The sequence below is a fragment of the Megalobrama amblycephala genome, linkage group LG21 (assembly GCF_018812025.1).
Source record: "Megalobrama amblycephala isolate DHTTF-2021 linkage group LG21, ASM1881202v1, whole genome shotgun sequence".
Taxonomy (NCBI): Eukaryota; Metazoa; Chordata; class Actinopteri; order Cypriniformes; family Xenocyprididae; genus Megalobrama; species Megalobrama amblycephala.
In genome coordinates, this window is record NC_063064.1 from 1,306,696 (window position 1) to 1,321,752 (window position 15,057).

Genomic DNA, 15,057 nt, shown 5'->3' on the forward strand with positions numbered 1-15,057 from the left:
TAGGGCTGCACGATATTGGGAAAAACTGACATTGCAATATTTTATTTTTCTGCAATATTTCGTTTTTCTGCTATATTTTGCGATATGAAAAAAAAATCAGCAGATGACTTGAATAGCTCTATTTGGAAAGAATGAATTATTCTAGAATCATTGGAGTGATTTTATAGCTGAGTGAATACACAAGGAAAATAATATAATAATAATAAATATAATAGAACAAAGATTCAAATGAAATAAGTGAAATGCTTCATATTTTCAGGTAAGTCTAACAGTATTCAGGTACAGAAATTGAATAGTCAAATGTAAAATAACACTGCATAGTCTTCACTGTATAAATTAAATATATGTGTTAATCAGTATTAAAACTACAAAAGTGATTTTTCTCTTTGTCTTTTGTTTGATTAACATTCAGGAATATTAGGCTGCTGTCACTTTAAGACCGAACATGCGGATCCAAAATACTGTTCACATCCGGTTTTCTTTCTCAATTGTTTAGGTCACCTAAGCCATAATCAACTGTGTTTATGAGGATACTCGAACTTTTACATGCATTTTGACTTTTTTTTTTGCACGTACGTGTCTGTTCAGGCACAAATAGAGGAAGAGAACGGCATTCATCTGCGTGGTGCCCTGTGTGTGTGTGTGTGCACATTGAGCTCTCTTTCGCATCTTTGTGCGCTCAAATGGTTTAAAATCATAATGTTTAAACTGACAGACATGTTCAAATGATAAACTTTCATTGTATGATGGTCAAACTTTGCAATTATTCCGAGAATCACATGTGTTTTGAACTATTGTGTCTAGTCTGTATGGATTAACAATCCCTATACTAGACAACGCACATCCTGCGATGCGACCATAGGGATGCACACATCACGATTTCAATGCTAGGACGATATATCGTGCAGCACAGGTATGTCTAAAAAAACAAACAAACAAACAAAAAATAAACACAAGCTACCTTGACCTGACTGTATTATATGCCTATTACAGTACATGGATCCATTCAGAATTACTAAACAAAGTAACATTCACATGACAGATAAAAACATCCTGAAAGTGGTTGGAAATAACGTGAATGTACTGAAATGCGTCTATAAATATTTTAGTTTATATATATATATATATATATATATATATATATATATATATATATATATATATATATATATATAGAGTTTAGTTACAAAACACTATAAACAGCATTTTTTTTTTTTTAAATTGAGTTTCCATGCATCAGTATTGTATCTGGTCGGTATTGAAAAGTCATTTATTCATTTTGCACAAAATGCGATATCCGTTGTGTTATTCTGTCATGTTTTCTCCCTTTCTTTCCAAAACGCGACAAACACCAGTCTCCCTTCTCTGCAGAATGCGATATATCCAATCAACTTGGTGAATGTGTTTATTATAACCGTGCGCTGGCGCCAGATACTCTTTAATCGGTTGAGTAATTTATAACTTTAACAAGAAGACTCGGTGAATTTATTTTGGGAGCGACGGCTGAATGTATTTTTAGTCAAATGTCTGTATATAAGATTAGTATTGACAAAGTTAAGAGGCTGTCCTATATGTGATTCAACTTACTTTGTTGTGTATTTTCAATATGAAAAATAACTTTTAAATTGATGGATTAATTGCATTTTGAAAAAAAAAATGTGTCATGGATTTATTGCATTTTGGGGGAAAAATAATCAATTTTTATAATAAACCTTTGAAAATCAAAATCTAGATTTGAATTTTTAATGTTTTTATAACCAAAAGATGCTATGTGAAAGTTTGAAACAGAAAACAGTGGTTTTCATCTTGTGCCACTTTCTTGGTAAAGAAAACAGCTTTTTACTCAAATTAATTAAAAATGGATTTATAGCATTTTGGAAACAAAACTCTTCATATACAGTACAGTCCAAAAGTTTGGAACCACTAAGATTTTTAATGTTTTTAAAAGAAGTTTCGTCTGCTCACCAAGGCTACATTTATTTAATTAAAAATACAGTAAAAAACAGTAATATTGTGAAATATTATTACAATTTAAAATAACTGTGTACTTTTTAAATATATTTGACAAAGTAATTTATTCCTGTGATGCAAAGCTGAATTTTCAGCATCATTACTCCAGTCTTCAGTGTCACATGATCCTTCAGAAATCATTCTAATATGATGATTTGCTGCTCAAGAAACATTTAATGTGTACAATTGTACAAAATATTTGTGTACAATATTTTTTTTCAGGATTATTTGATGAATAGAAAGTTCAAAAGAACAGTGTTTATCTGAAATCTAATCTTTTGTAACATTATAAATGTCTTTACTGCCACTTTTGATTGATTTAATGCATCCTTGCTGAATAAAAGTATTCATTTCTTTAATTTCTTTTCAAAAAAATAAAAATAAAAATTCTTACTGACCCCAAACTTTTGAACGGTAGTGTATAATGCTGCAGAAGCTTTGTATTTCAGATAAATGCTGTTCTTTTGAACTTTCTATTCATCAAGGAATCCTGAAAAAAAAGTACACAACTGTTTTCAACATTGAAAATAATCATAAATGTTTATTGAGCAGCAAATCAGCATATTAGAATGATTTCTGAAGGATCATGTGACACTGAAGACTGGAGTAACGATGCTGAAAATTCAGCTTTGATCACAGGAATAAATTACTTTGTCAAATATATTTAAAAAGTACACAGTTATTTTAAATTGTAATAATATTTCACAATATTACTGTTTTTTACTGTATTTTTAATTAAATAAATGTAGCCTTGGTGAGCAGACGAAACTTCTTTTAAAAACATTAAAAATCTTAGTGGTTCCAAACTTTTGGACTGTACTGTATATATAAGTAAACTGACAGTAATTATATGTATGATACATTTATGGTTGTGGTTCTTTAAGTTCGGTCACTTTTAAGTTCTAGAACACGCAGAGCCAACATGTGAGGTGAGAAGAAAAGTCTCTCATCTATGAGGAACTGCATTCAAGCCTCTACTGAAAGCAGACAATGCCGTCTCTCCTTCTGCACTGAATGCATTTTGAATTGGCCCGCCACACTCTCAAACCTGCCTTTTCTGAAAAGCCTTGATAAATATGCATGAGGTGAAATTACCATAATGAGCTGCCTGAGAATACAGAGCTCTCCAACACAGTGCTGACTAAGAAGAACCACTGCAGGTCTCTTTAATTACAATTTTACCAGTAAAGAAATATAATATCTGATAGATCTGTAATGCTATTATGACTAGTATTGTGAATAAATTACTGTCAGACTATAAATGTAAATGGGTCAATGACGTGACGGGTCATTTTTTTTTGTCCAAAGGCCTTAATAATAATAATAAAAACAAAGATATGACATCCAAAGTATGTAAGGTAGTACAACTAGATGAATCCAAAAGGTTTTAATTAAATTTTGCTACATATAAAGGTATTTTAAAGATTCTGAAGTGTCAAAAGGTCATTCAGTTTAACCGTCCAACCGTTCATTTGTGATTAAAATATCTTAAAATGTAATAAATGTATATATTTTTTATTCTGGCATGATTTTATAACATCATATATCAACATAGTGCAAAATGGTTTTAAAATTATGTGTAGAAGTCGTTGCTTTGTTATGAGAAAGAATGAATTTCATTGATGTCATTCGGAGTAACCGATATAAAGGGACCATTTTGGATCAAGTCATGCGGTCAAATCATGTGACATCATTCAGACACCTGCAAAGGACCACATGGTCATGAAGCAAAGTAACTAACTCTCTCTTAACTATTTGATAAATTCATGTTTTCTCTTGATCATACGCATGTCCCGAAACATCAGGTCATTCGGTGCAACCGCTGTAAAACATGGAAAATGTTGGAATATTTTAAAAACTTGTACTAAATATAAAATGTTTGATTGTCCTTTTGCTAGCTAGCTAGATATCAGCCTGTTAGCATTGTCTGAAAATATCGTCATTCGGTAAAACCGAAATTTTTGTTAAACCGAATGACTTTTTAGGTGACAAATTTTGTAAGAAAATGTCAAAATCAGTGTTAATTGATTATAAAAACCACATAATCTCATTGTTAACATTTAATAAAACTTCAAAATTAATTATATCTCCATTATTTTTTGTTTACACTTTTAAAAACCTTATTCGTCATTGACCCAAATAATAATTAGACTGTATCTGTAAATAATTTACTACTATTTTTATCCTTACTGTACTCAAAAAGTAATTACAGATATGTGACACTGGAGCACAAAAACATAAGTCACATGGGTATATTTGTAGCAACAGCCAACAACAATATTTATTGTATGGGTCAAAATTCTAAATGTTATTACTTTTATGTTCCATGAACGTATTTTGTAAATTTCCTGCCGTAAATACATCAAATTTATTTTTGTGAGTAGATATGCATCGCTAAAGACTTGATTTGGGCAACTTTAGAGGCGATTTTCTCAATATTTTGATTTTTTTGCACCCTCAGATTCCAGATTTTCAAATATTGGTATCCAAACAAACCTTAAACCACAATCAAGCTTAATTATTCAGCTTTCAGATGATATATAAATCTCAATTTCAAAAAATTGACTGGTTTTGTGGTCCAGGGTCACATATCAAATCACTGGTCAGTCCTCACTCTAGTATTTTAATGGGAAAGAGTGAGCCATTAAATGATGATAAACGACAGGAAGTGTGTGCTGTGATTGTGACACACGTGCGACACACACACTGACCTCCAGGATGTACTTCTGCAGGGACTGGATGTCTGCGAGAGCCTCGGCGTCCTGATGGATCACCACCACCTCCTTCAGCGGATACTGGAAACAGCCACACACTCTCCGTCAGACGCATGCAGTGACACCAGCGTGATCGACCACACAGCAGAGGGTTAACCAGCATAATGAAGCGGCTCTCACCTTGACGGGCAGGGTCTTCCTGTCTCTGATCACACGGCCCAGCTCGATGACCGACTGCATCTGAGAGACAGCGTTCTCGATGCGCTTGTCAATCAGAGACTCCCTGCCAAACACACAAACATGCATCAAGCTGTGCGCTCAACTGTTTCTGGGTTACAAACTATTGAAGAGAAGGAAGATGTTTAATCAGTTAATGAGCCCAATGTCCTCTGGACGGCCTCCACGTCTCGGACGAACGGTCACCTCTGTGCTTATTAATACACACGGACCACAGTAATACGGGACATTAGGTGAATTTAGAAAAGCAGCAGAGACGGACTGAGGAAGAAAAGACCTTCAGAGCGTTTAACTGCTGGGCGGCACTCAAAGCAGTGCGCTCTGGTAAATGTGTTTACAGGCAGAGCTTAAAGGACACGCTAAATCATTTCAGCAACACGCAAGGACACGTAAGGACCTTTCTGCCCTCAGCGACACATTCATCACACGCTAAAAACACGAGATTCGCTCTCTCCGGGGGATGCAGTTTTTTTCTGGGTTTTAAAGTGAAACTTTGCAGAACATCTGATGAAGTTCATTAAATAAGGAAGGAAAAACAATTTTCTTTCATCAGACAGTCTCTGAAGGTATCAGTTCTAGCCTGTCAAAATGTAAATGAGGGCATCTTTATGTGGAATCACATTTTAATGAGTTTAATCTGCTTCAGCAGTCGTCTGCATATCAATCTGTTCACGCTCCCTAACGCCACGAGACGCGCGGTCGCTGCTGCTGTTTCCTTCCATTCAGCTGTTGATGGAAACGCTGGCATGAAGTCCAGCTGCTTACAGATAAACTCCGACTCAAACTCACTTCCAGGTTTCAGAGCTAATCTCATCATGTCATGTAAATCATTTCATTTAACTGCACTTTAATTAGGTTTTCAATTGTGTTTTAATTATTTATTTGATTATTAATAAACAACGATACAAAATAGAATATTTTAATATTATTTAATATTAGATTTATATGTTTTTAAAATTGTACTATTATATTACAATTAAAGTTACATTTTCAAATATTATATTTATTTTTTTATGATTAATATGAATAATAATATAATAATATATTATAATATTTTATATACATATTTTTAATTCTACTATAATTAATGCATTTAAATGATGTATTATTAATATAATGATAATTATATATTTTAATAACAATAATATTTATACAACTATTCATTTAAGTTTACTATAATTTACTATTTTAAGAAAACAAGTTTTAAATTGTGTTATTTATTTTGTATTACTAAATTATAATACTAATAACAACATTGATAATATATATATATATATATATATATATATATATAACAAATATAAACACCATAATTATTTACCAACTTATAATTAATGAGTTAAGTTTTTAATTGTGTTTTAAATGATTGATTATTAATAAACTAACAACAATAATATAATATTTTAATATTATTTAATATTAGATTTATATATTATTTTTATTAATGTATTTATTAATAGATTATTTTTATTGTATTGTCAATTTGTGATTAATATTAATAATAATAAAAAAAAAATAGTATATTATAATATAATTTATTTATATATTTTTAATATATTTTATATATTTTTCTAGTATCATTTTTATATTACATTTTATATATTACATTATAATTAAGTTTTCTATTGTTTTTTAATTATGTATTATTAATAAATATAATAATAGTAGCCTAATAACAAAACAAAAATAACAACATTTATATATTTTAATAATAATAATAATTATATATTTAACAATCATTATTTTAAAAAGTAAAAAAAAAAAATTAATTATTTATTTATATTACTAAATAATAATAAATATAATATTACAAAACATAATAATTTTACCTTGTAATTGATGAGTTAAATTTTCAATTATTGTTTTTTGTAATTATTTATTTATTTTAATAAATAATATATTTATATATATTTTTAACTCTACTATCACTATTTTTATTTTGCAATTAATGACGTGTCAAGAAATTGTTTCAAAAACAGACTTTTATTCGTTTAATTGAACAAAATGTTCAAATGCTGTGTCATATCTATAATAATGGCCATGAATATTGTTTTATATTAAATATGTTATGATAGGAAAGAGCACTAATATATTTGCATAAATGTGCAGCACTGATTGACCTGAAGATGATTTGTGGTGATTGTAACGTGTACCTGACATGTGGCAGCATGAGATAGTGAATACTTCCTGTGTCCTTCTCCTCCACTGACGCCGGGTCGATCAAATGACGCAGGTTCTGGTACATCATCTCCGTTATGAACGGCGTGAAGGGAGCCTGAGCAGAAGAAACACTTCATTAGTGCATGAACACACAATCCACATGACACTGAAGACACAACGATCAGCACACAAAGCCAACATTAACACTCAGATCCGTTTTGTGGTTTCCTTCGCTCTTAAACATCTTTCAGCTTCAGCAATGACTGTGCAATGAGGCTCTTGTGAGGCTTTATGAAGATTCACTTCAACATTAAGTTGTTACTCAGAATCAGTGAGGAGGAAAATGGAGCATTGACTGCCTCACACCCTGCTTATCTATCAAATTACCTTTCGGGTCAGTAATTAATTATTGCCGTAAATGAGCTCCGCTGATGCCCTTCCTTCACAGTTATGAAAAGATGATCAGCTCTACATGAGGACGACTATTACACTGCAAAAATCATCTTCTTCGACTGTAATTTTGTTTAATTGTCCAATAAAAATGAGTAAATGATGACTGAATTATTATTTGAAAACCACTCTCATGCAAAAGGAGTTGTGAATCATGAATCATTCAATTACAAGGACTTCAAAAAGCCATAAAAGCTTCGTAACTTCTGCGATACATATTCCAAGTTTTTCTTAGTCATATGATGCTTTGTGTGAGAAACAGACTGAATTTAAGTGGTTATTTACTGATCATCTGCTCCAGTGAGTTGTTGACTGCTGAATCATTCATCCAGTCTGAACGACTCCTGCGAACTGAATCAGCAATTCATTGAAAAGATCAAATGAATGATCTGTTGAAGAACCGGCCATCGCTACTAACATAAATGCATGTAGGGCAGAGATCAAGACTTTCAGTCCAGGGTTGCTGCATATTTTTTAAAGTCAAATTTAAGGCTTTTTAAGACCTTTTCAAAACCTGAAGAAATTAAAATTAATACTAAACATTAGGGGTGTTCAATACTGACTAAAAATTTTTATCTTGATATTTTTAAAGTCGTTTCAAAAGCAATATTTGCCACCTTAAATTGATTTCCAGGGGCATTTTTACCTACATATTACATTATTAGATGTATGCATCACCTTTTAGGTCAAATTCTAACATTCAAATTAAATTCTATTAGAATAATAGCACAGTATAGGGCTGTTATTACCAATCAAATGAAATCATTTTCAACAAATCCATCTTTGCAATGCAGAAGTGAGAAGTGGCATTAATATATTTACACAGCATTTAACATGTGTCTACATAAATTTAATTCAATATTTAAATATGAAACTAAACTGCCAGTAGGGGGCAGCAAGTCACTGTCTTAATGAGTGAGTCATTTATTCAACCGATTTGTTCAAACGACTGATTCATTCAGAAACGACGCAAGTGACGGTCACTGAATCATTAATAAAACCGATTCATTCAAAACGCGGATTTAGTAAGTATTTATATATATATAATAACATTTCTGTCTGTTGCACGGAGACTGTTCTGCTATTCTTCATTTTAAAATTTTCATTGGTGAAATGAAGAAAAACTAACAATATTGACAATATTGTGTCTAAAATGTGACTCACAATGTTAACTTATTGTTCGTTTAACTGTTGTATAAAATATCACATTTGCAATCGTTCTGATTTGGGGAAAACGGCACTCTTGCTCGTGTGATATTGTATAACTACATAATTTCATATTAAATTTAAATTAATAAATAAATTAATACATTTAATTCAATATTTAAATATGAAACTAAACTGCCAGTAGGGGGCAGCAAGTCACTGTCTTAATGAGTGAGTCATTTATTCAACCGATTTGTTCAAACGACTGATTCATTCAGAAATGACGCAAGTGACTGTCACTGAATCATTAATAAAACCGATTCATTCAAAACGCGGATTTAGTAAGTATTTATATATAAAATAACATTTCTGTCTGTTGCACGGAGACTGTTCTGCTATTCTTCATTTTAAAATTTTCATTGGTGAAATGAAGAAAAACTAACAATATTGACAATATTGTGTCTAAAATGTGACTCACAATGTTAACTTATTGTTCGTTTAACTGTTGTATAAAATATCACATTTGCAATCGTTCTGATTTGGGGGAAACGGCACTCTTGCTCGTGTGATATTGTATAACTACATAATTTCATATTAAATTTAAATTAATAAATAAATTAATACATTTAATTCAATATTTAAATATGAAACTAAACTGCCAGTAGGGGGCAGCAAGTCACTGTCTTAATGAGTGAGTCATTTATTCAACCGATTTGTTCAAACGACTGATTCATTCAGAAATGACGCAAGTGACTGTCACTGAATCATTAATAAAACCGATTCATTCAAAACGCGGATTTAGTAAGTATTTATATATAAAATAACATTTCTGTCTGTTGCACGGAGACTGTTCTGCTATTCTTCATTTTAAAATTTTCATTGGTGAAATGAAGAAAAACTAACAATATTGACAATATTGTGTCTAAAATGTGACTCACAATGTTAACTTATTGTTCGTTTAACTGTTGTATAAAATATCACATTTGCAATCGTTCTGATTTGGGGGAAACGGCACTCTTGCTCGTGTGATATTGTATAACTACATAATTTCATATTAAATTTAAATTAATAAATAAATTAATAAATTTAATTCAATATTTAAATATGAAACTAAACTGCCAGTAGGGGGCAGCAAGTCACTGTCTTAATGAGTGAGTCATTTATTCAACCGATTTGTTCAAACGACTGATTCATTCAGAAACGACGCAAGTGACTGTCACTGAATCATTAATAAAACCGATTCATTCAAAACGCGGATTTAGTAAGTATTTATATATAAAATAACATTTCTGTCTGTTGCACGGAGACTGTTCTGCTATTCTTCATTTTAAAATTTTCATTAGCGAAATGAAGAAAAACTAACAATATTGACAATATTGTGTCTAAAATGTGACTCACAATGTTAACTTATTGTTCGTTTAACTGTTGTATAAAATATCACATTTGCAATCATTCTGATTTGGGGAAAACGGCACTCTTGCTCATGTGATATTGTATAACTACATAATTTCATATTAAATTTAAATTAATAAATAAATTAATAAATGTAATTCAATATTTAAATATGAAACTAAACTGCCAGTAGGGGGCAGCAAGTCACTGTCTTAATGAGTGAGTCATTTATTCAACCGATTTGTTCAAACGACTGATTCATTCAGAAACGACGCAAGTGACTGTCACTGAATCATTAATAAAACCGATTCATTCAAAACGCGGATTTAGTAAGTATTTATATATAAAATAACATTTCTGTCTGTTGCACGGAGACTGTTCTGCTATTCTTCATTTTAAAATTTTCATTAGCGAAATGAAGAAAAACTAACAATATTGACAATATTGTGTCTAAAATGTGACTCACAATGTTAACTTATTGTTCATTTAACTTTTGCATAAAATATCACATTTGCAATCGTTCTGATTTGGGGAAAATGGCACTCTTGCTCGTGTGATATTGTATAACTACATTTCATATTATATAATTATAAGATACTCAAACTCAAACTAACAAACTCAATGTCAGCTCGCACATCGTTAAAACATATACAGTGGCATGAAAAAGTATGTGAACCCCTTGCAGAATCTGTGAAAATGAGAATTATTTTAATAAAATAAGATGGATAATAAAAAAAATGCATGTTATTTTTTGTTTAGTACTGTTCTGAGTAAGATATTTGACATAAAAGATGTTTGCATTTAGTTCACAAGACAAAACAATAGCTGAATTTATTAAAATAACCCCATACATAAGTATGTGAATTTCGAAACGTTTCGAAACACTTATGACGTAACAAACCCTTATTTACTGAAATAACGTGACTTTGGTAGTTTGATACACGATCCGAACCACTGATTCAAAACAAAAGATTCGTAAAGCTTCATGAAGCAGTGTTTTGAAATCGCCCATCACTAGAGATTGTTGAATAAAGTCGTTATTTTGTTTTTTTGGTGCACAAAAAGTATTCTCGTCGCTTTATAACATTAAGGTTAAACCACTGTAGTCACATGACTGTTTTAACGATGTCTTTAGTAGCTTTATGGGCATTGAAAGTGTTAATTTACTTGCTTTCAATGCAGGCCTTACTGAGCCATCGGATTTCATCAAAAATATCTTAATTTGTGTTCTGAAGATGAATGAAGGTCTTATGGGTGTGGAATGATATGAGGATGAGTAATTAATGACAGAATTTTCATTTTTGTGTGAACTAACCCTTTAAAATAATGACAATTATAGTGTCAACTATTCTGTTTATTATTATTTTAGTTTGTTATTCAATCATATTCTTTTTTGTTTGTTTGTTTTAAACTTCACAAAAATGAGTTAAACTGATGCTTAAAATCTATTATCTTCAACAATTCTGCATTTCAAGTAAAGGATTGGGTTTTTCTTTAATTAAACAGGATTTTTTTTTTTTTCAGTGCACAACAAAAAAGTCCTTTATTTTTTGGATTCAATCACAAAACTTCCTCAAGCATTGCTACACTTCTGTATTCAATCATTTCATCACGATCCACTGAGAATGACCACATTCCTCCTTTTTCTTTTGAAAAAGCAAGTACATTTGACTGCGTTCTGAGCACTTCATTTCAGAGGGACGCGCAGGAGCTGCGAGCGCTGGCGTGACTCACCATCAGTCTGCACATGGAGAAGAGCACGCTGAAGAGGGTCTCCAGGGCACGGATGCAGTCTTCAGTACCACTCTCACCCTGAACACACAGAGAGAGAGAGAGAGAGAGAGAGAGGATAACAGCTGCAAGCACTGCTGACTCCTCCGCTCTTAAACCACATAACACGCAACACCCTGCCTCTACACCGCAGTGTCACAACACGACATCATGTTTGAGCCTGCAGGTCCAGCTCCGTGTTTACTGTCTTATTAGCAACAGAATGTACAGAGACACTCTATAGGAGTGAGAGCTGAACACACACTGAGCAGGATAAGCTTAAAAGACAAATAAAGCCCAGATTTGATGCTGATTATGCAGGTTTAGTGCATCAGTGAGGTGCAGTTTCCTCAATATTAGAGAATGCAAACGGGCTTCTGACAAACACCTGGGGCACACCTCATTTAAAAGTGGTGAAAATCAAGTTTTTAATGTTGTTTATATGTGTATGTGGTGTTTTTAATATGCTTTAAGACAAACCATGTGCAAATTCATAAGTCAACGCTATTGCTGAGTATTTTCTCTTTAAAATTGCAGAAACGTGGTTTCTGACATCACAAACTACATTGTAACCAATCACGTCAATGTGGCCGGCGGGCTTTAGCATATCGTTAACTGACCGCGCAAGAGAGTCTCGGTATATTTTTCTGTTGAGATGAAATATCAGGTAGATTTAGCAATATAGTATGATGCATGATGTATATTACGATGAACTATACGCCTTTCTCCACTGACATTCTGAGTCGTTCAAAGCGTTTTTAAGGACTGATTGTTAGGCAGCTGTCTGACTCGTGAATGTGAACATGGTTTGTGTAACATTAGCAACACATTATTAGCTGTTTGATAACAGTCAAGCAAAACGCTAATCGTATTAATTACCGTTATGTGTCCGACGTTGTAATAAGCGATTCCATTGTGTAGCGTTTACCTCAGTAAGTTGACCGAGTGGATCTTCTGACCTCATGCGAGTGGAGGCGGGGCTAAATATCATATTCATAGATCCATGTACAGTTGTGGCCAGAATTATTAGACCCCTTCATAAATATGATCAAAGATGACTCTAAAAATAAATCTGCATTGTTTATCCTTTTGATATTTAATTCATAAAATTAGCAAAAATCTAACCTTTCATTGAAGGAAAAGAATTGAAAGTAGGGGGGAAATAACATTAATAAATAAATCTTTTTCTCCAAAACACGTTGACCACAATTATTGGCACCCTTTTATTCAATTCTTTTTGCAACCTCCTTTTGCCAAGAGAACAGCTCTGAGTCTTCTTCTATAATGCCTGATGTGTTTGGAGAACACCTGAGAAGAGATCAGAGATCATTCCTTCATACAGAATCTCTCCAGATCCTCCAGATTCCAGCTCCATGTTGGTGTTTCTTCTCTTCAGTTCAATCCACTCATTTTCTTTAGGGTTCAGGTCAGGGGACTGGGATGGCCTTGTCAGAAGCTTCATTTTGTGCTCAGTGACACATTTTTGTGTTGGTTTTGATGTTTGTCCCGACGGATGATCCAACCACAGCCCATTATAAGATTTCTAGCAGAAGCGGTCAGGTTTTGATTTTTTATCTGTTGGTATTTGATAGAATCCATGAAGCCATGAATCTGAACAAGATGTCCAGGACCTCCAGCACAAAAATAGGCCCACAACATTAAAGATCCAGCAGTATATTTAACCGTGGGCATGGGGCACTTTTTATCCATGTGTGCACCAAACCCATCTGGTGGGTTTGCTGCCAAAAAGCTCTTTTTTTAGTTTCATCTGGCCATAGAAGCCGGTCCTGTTTGAAGTTCCAGTCGTGTCTGACAACTGAATATGCTGGAGATTGTTTCTGCATGAGAGCAGAGGATTTTTCTTGAAACCCTCCCAAACAACTTGTGGGGATGTAGGTGCTTTTGATATTTTTTTTTTAAGCTTTCTGAGATTCAAGACTCAACTAATCTCTGCAATTCTCCAGCTGTGATCCTTGGAGAGTCTTTGGCCACTCAAACATTCCTCCTCACTGCGCATTAGGACGATTTAGACACTCGTCCTCTTCCAGACAGATTTGTAACATCTTTAGTTTAGTTGGAACTTCTTAATTATTTCCCTGATAGTGGAAATGGGGATTTTCAATGCTTTAGGTATTTTCATACAGCCACTTTCTATTTTGTGAAGCTCAACAATCTTTTGCTGCACATCAGAACTATATTCTTTGGTTTTTTCTCATTGTGAAGAATGATTAAGGGAATTTGGCCTTTGTGTTTCCTCATGTTTATACTCCTGTGGAACAGGAAGTCATGGCTGGACAATTGCATGTTCATGATCACCCTGGTGAGCTAAAAAAATGTAAATATGAATGGGAATATACATCAGAGATATTTTACTCATAAAAAATTCTAGGGGTGCTAATAATTGTGGTCAACGTGTTTTGGAGAAAAACATTTATTTCTTAATGTTATTTTCCCCCCTACTTTCAATTCTTTTCCTTCAATGAAAGGTTAGATTTTTGCTAATTTTATGAATTAAATATCAAAAGGATAAACAATGCAGATTTATTTTTAGAGTCATCTTTGATCATATTTATGAAGGGGGCTAATAATTCTGGCCACAACTGTATATTAAATGAGGCAAGGGTGTAGAGTTACATTCAAGCTATTTTTTTTTCAAGGAAAAAACGTTTAAATATGTCATTTTGGTGATCAAAGATGAGTTTCAAGAGAAAATGACTGACTACAGGGGGACTTTAAAATAAGCAATTCTCCTCAATACAAGTGAGTCTAACATTCTTATCAGAATTCATAATGACAGGATCTAACAATGTTCAGTACAAATTAGTACATTTGTGGTGTTGGAATATTTGAGAAAATCTCAAAAAATTCAGTTACACTATTTTACGATGTCTTTGTTACACTGTAATTATACATTTAAGTACCGAGTAATATTAAGTAACTACATGGACTTACTATAGGGTTAGGGTTTGGTTTAGGGTTAGTTGCATGTAATTATGCATAATTTATAGTTATTATTATAGTTATTACATGTAACATTGACACATTAAGTGTTACCAAACATTCTAATATATTCTATATTTTCTTTATATACATTTTGTGTGTCTGTGTGTGTGTGTGTGTGTGTGTAATATATATTACATCTATATTAGTTTATACTGAAAATCTTTGGTGAGATTTG

The 15,057-nt window shown here is 32.5% G+C and overlaps 1 protein-coding gene across 2 annotated transcripts in view; it reads right to left on the minus strand.

Moving 5' to 3' along the window:
- iars1 (isoleucyl-tRNA synthetase 1) overlaps positions 1–15,057 on the minus strand; it is a 98,764-nt gene that overhangs the window by 25,697 nt on the left and 58,010 nt on the right. For both annotated transcript variants that reach the window (XM_048171961.1, XM_048171960.1), the window contains exons 22-25: positions 11,844–11,921; positions 7,115–7,236; positions 4,905–5,007; positions 4,722–4,805 (exon numbers count right to left, since the gene is read on the minus strand). In XM_048171961.1, the coding sequence (XP_048027918.1) occupies positions 4,722–4,805; positions 4,905–5,007; positions 7,115–7,236; positions 11,844–11,921 (387 nt within the window). The remainder of the gene's footprint in view (positions 1–4,721; positions 4,806–4,904; positions 5,008–7,114; positions 7,237–11,843; positions 11,922–15,057) is intronic.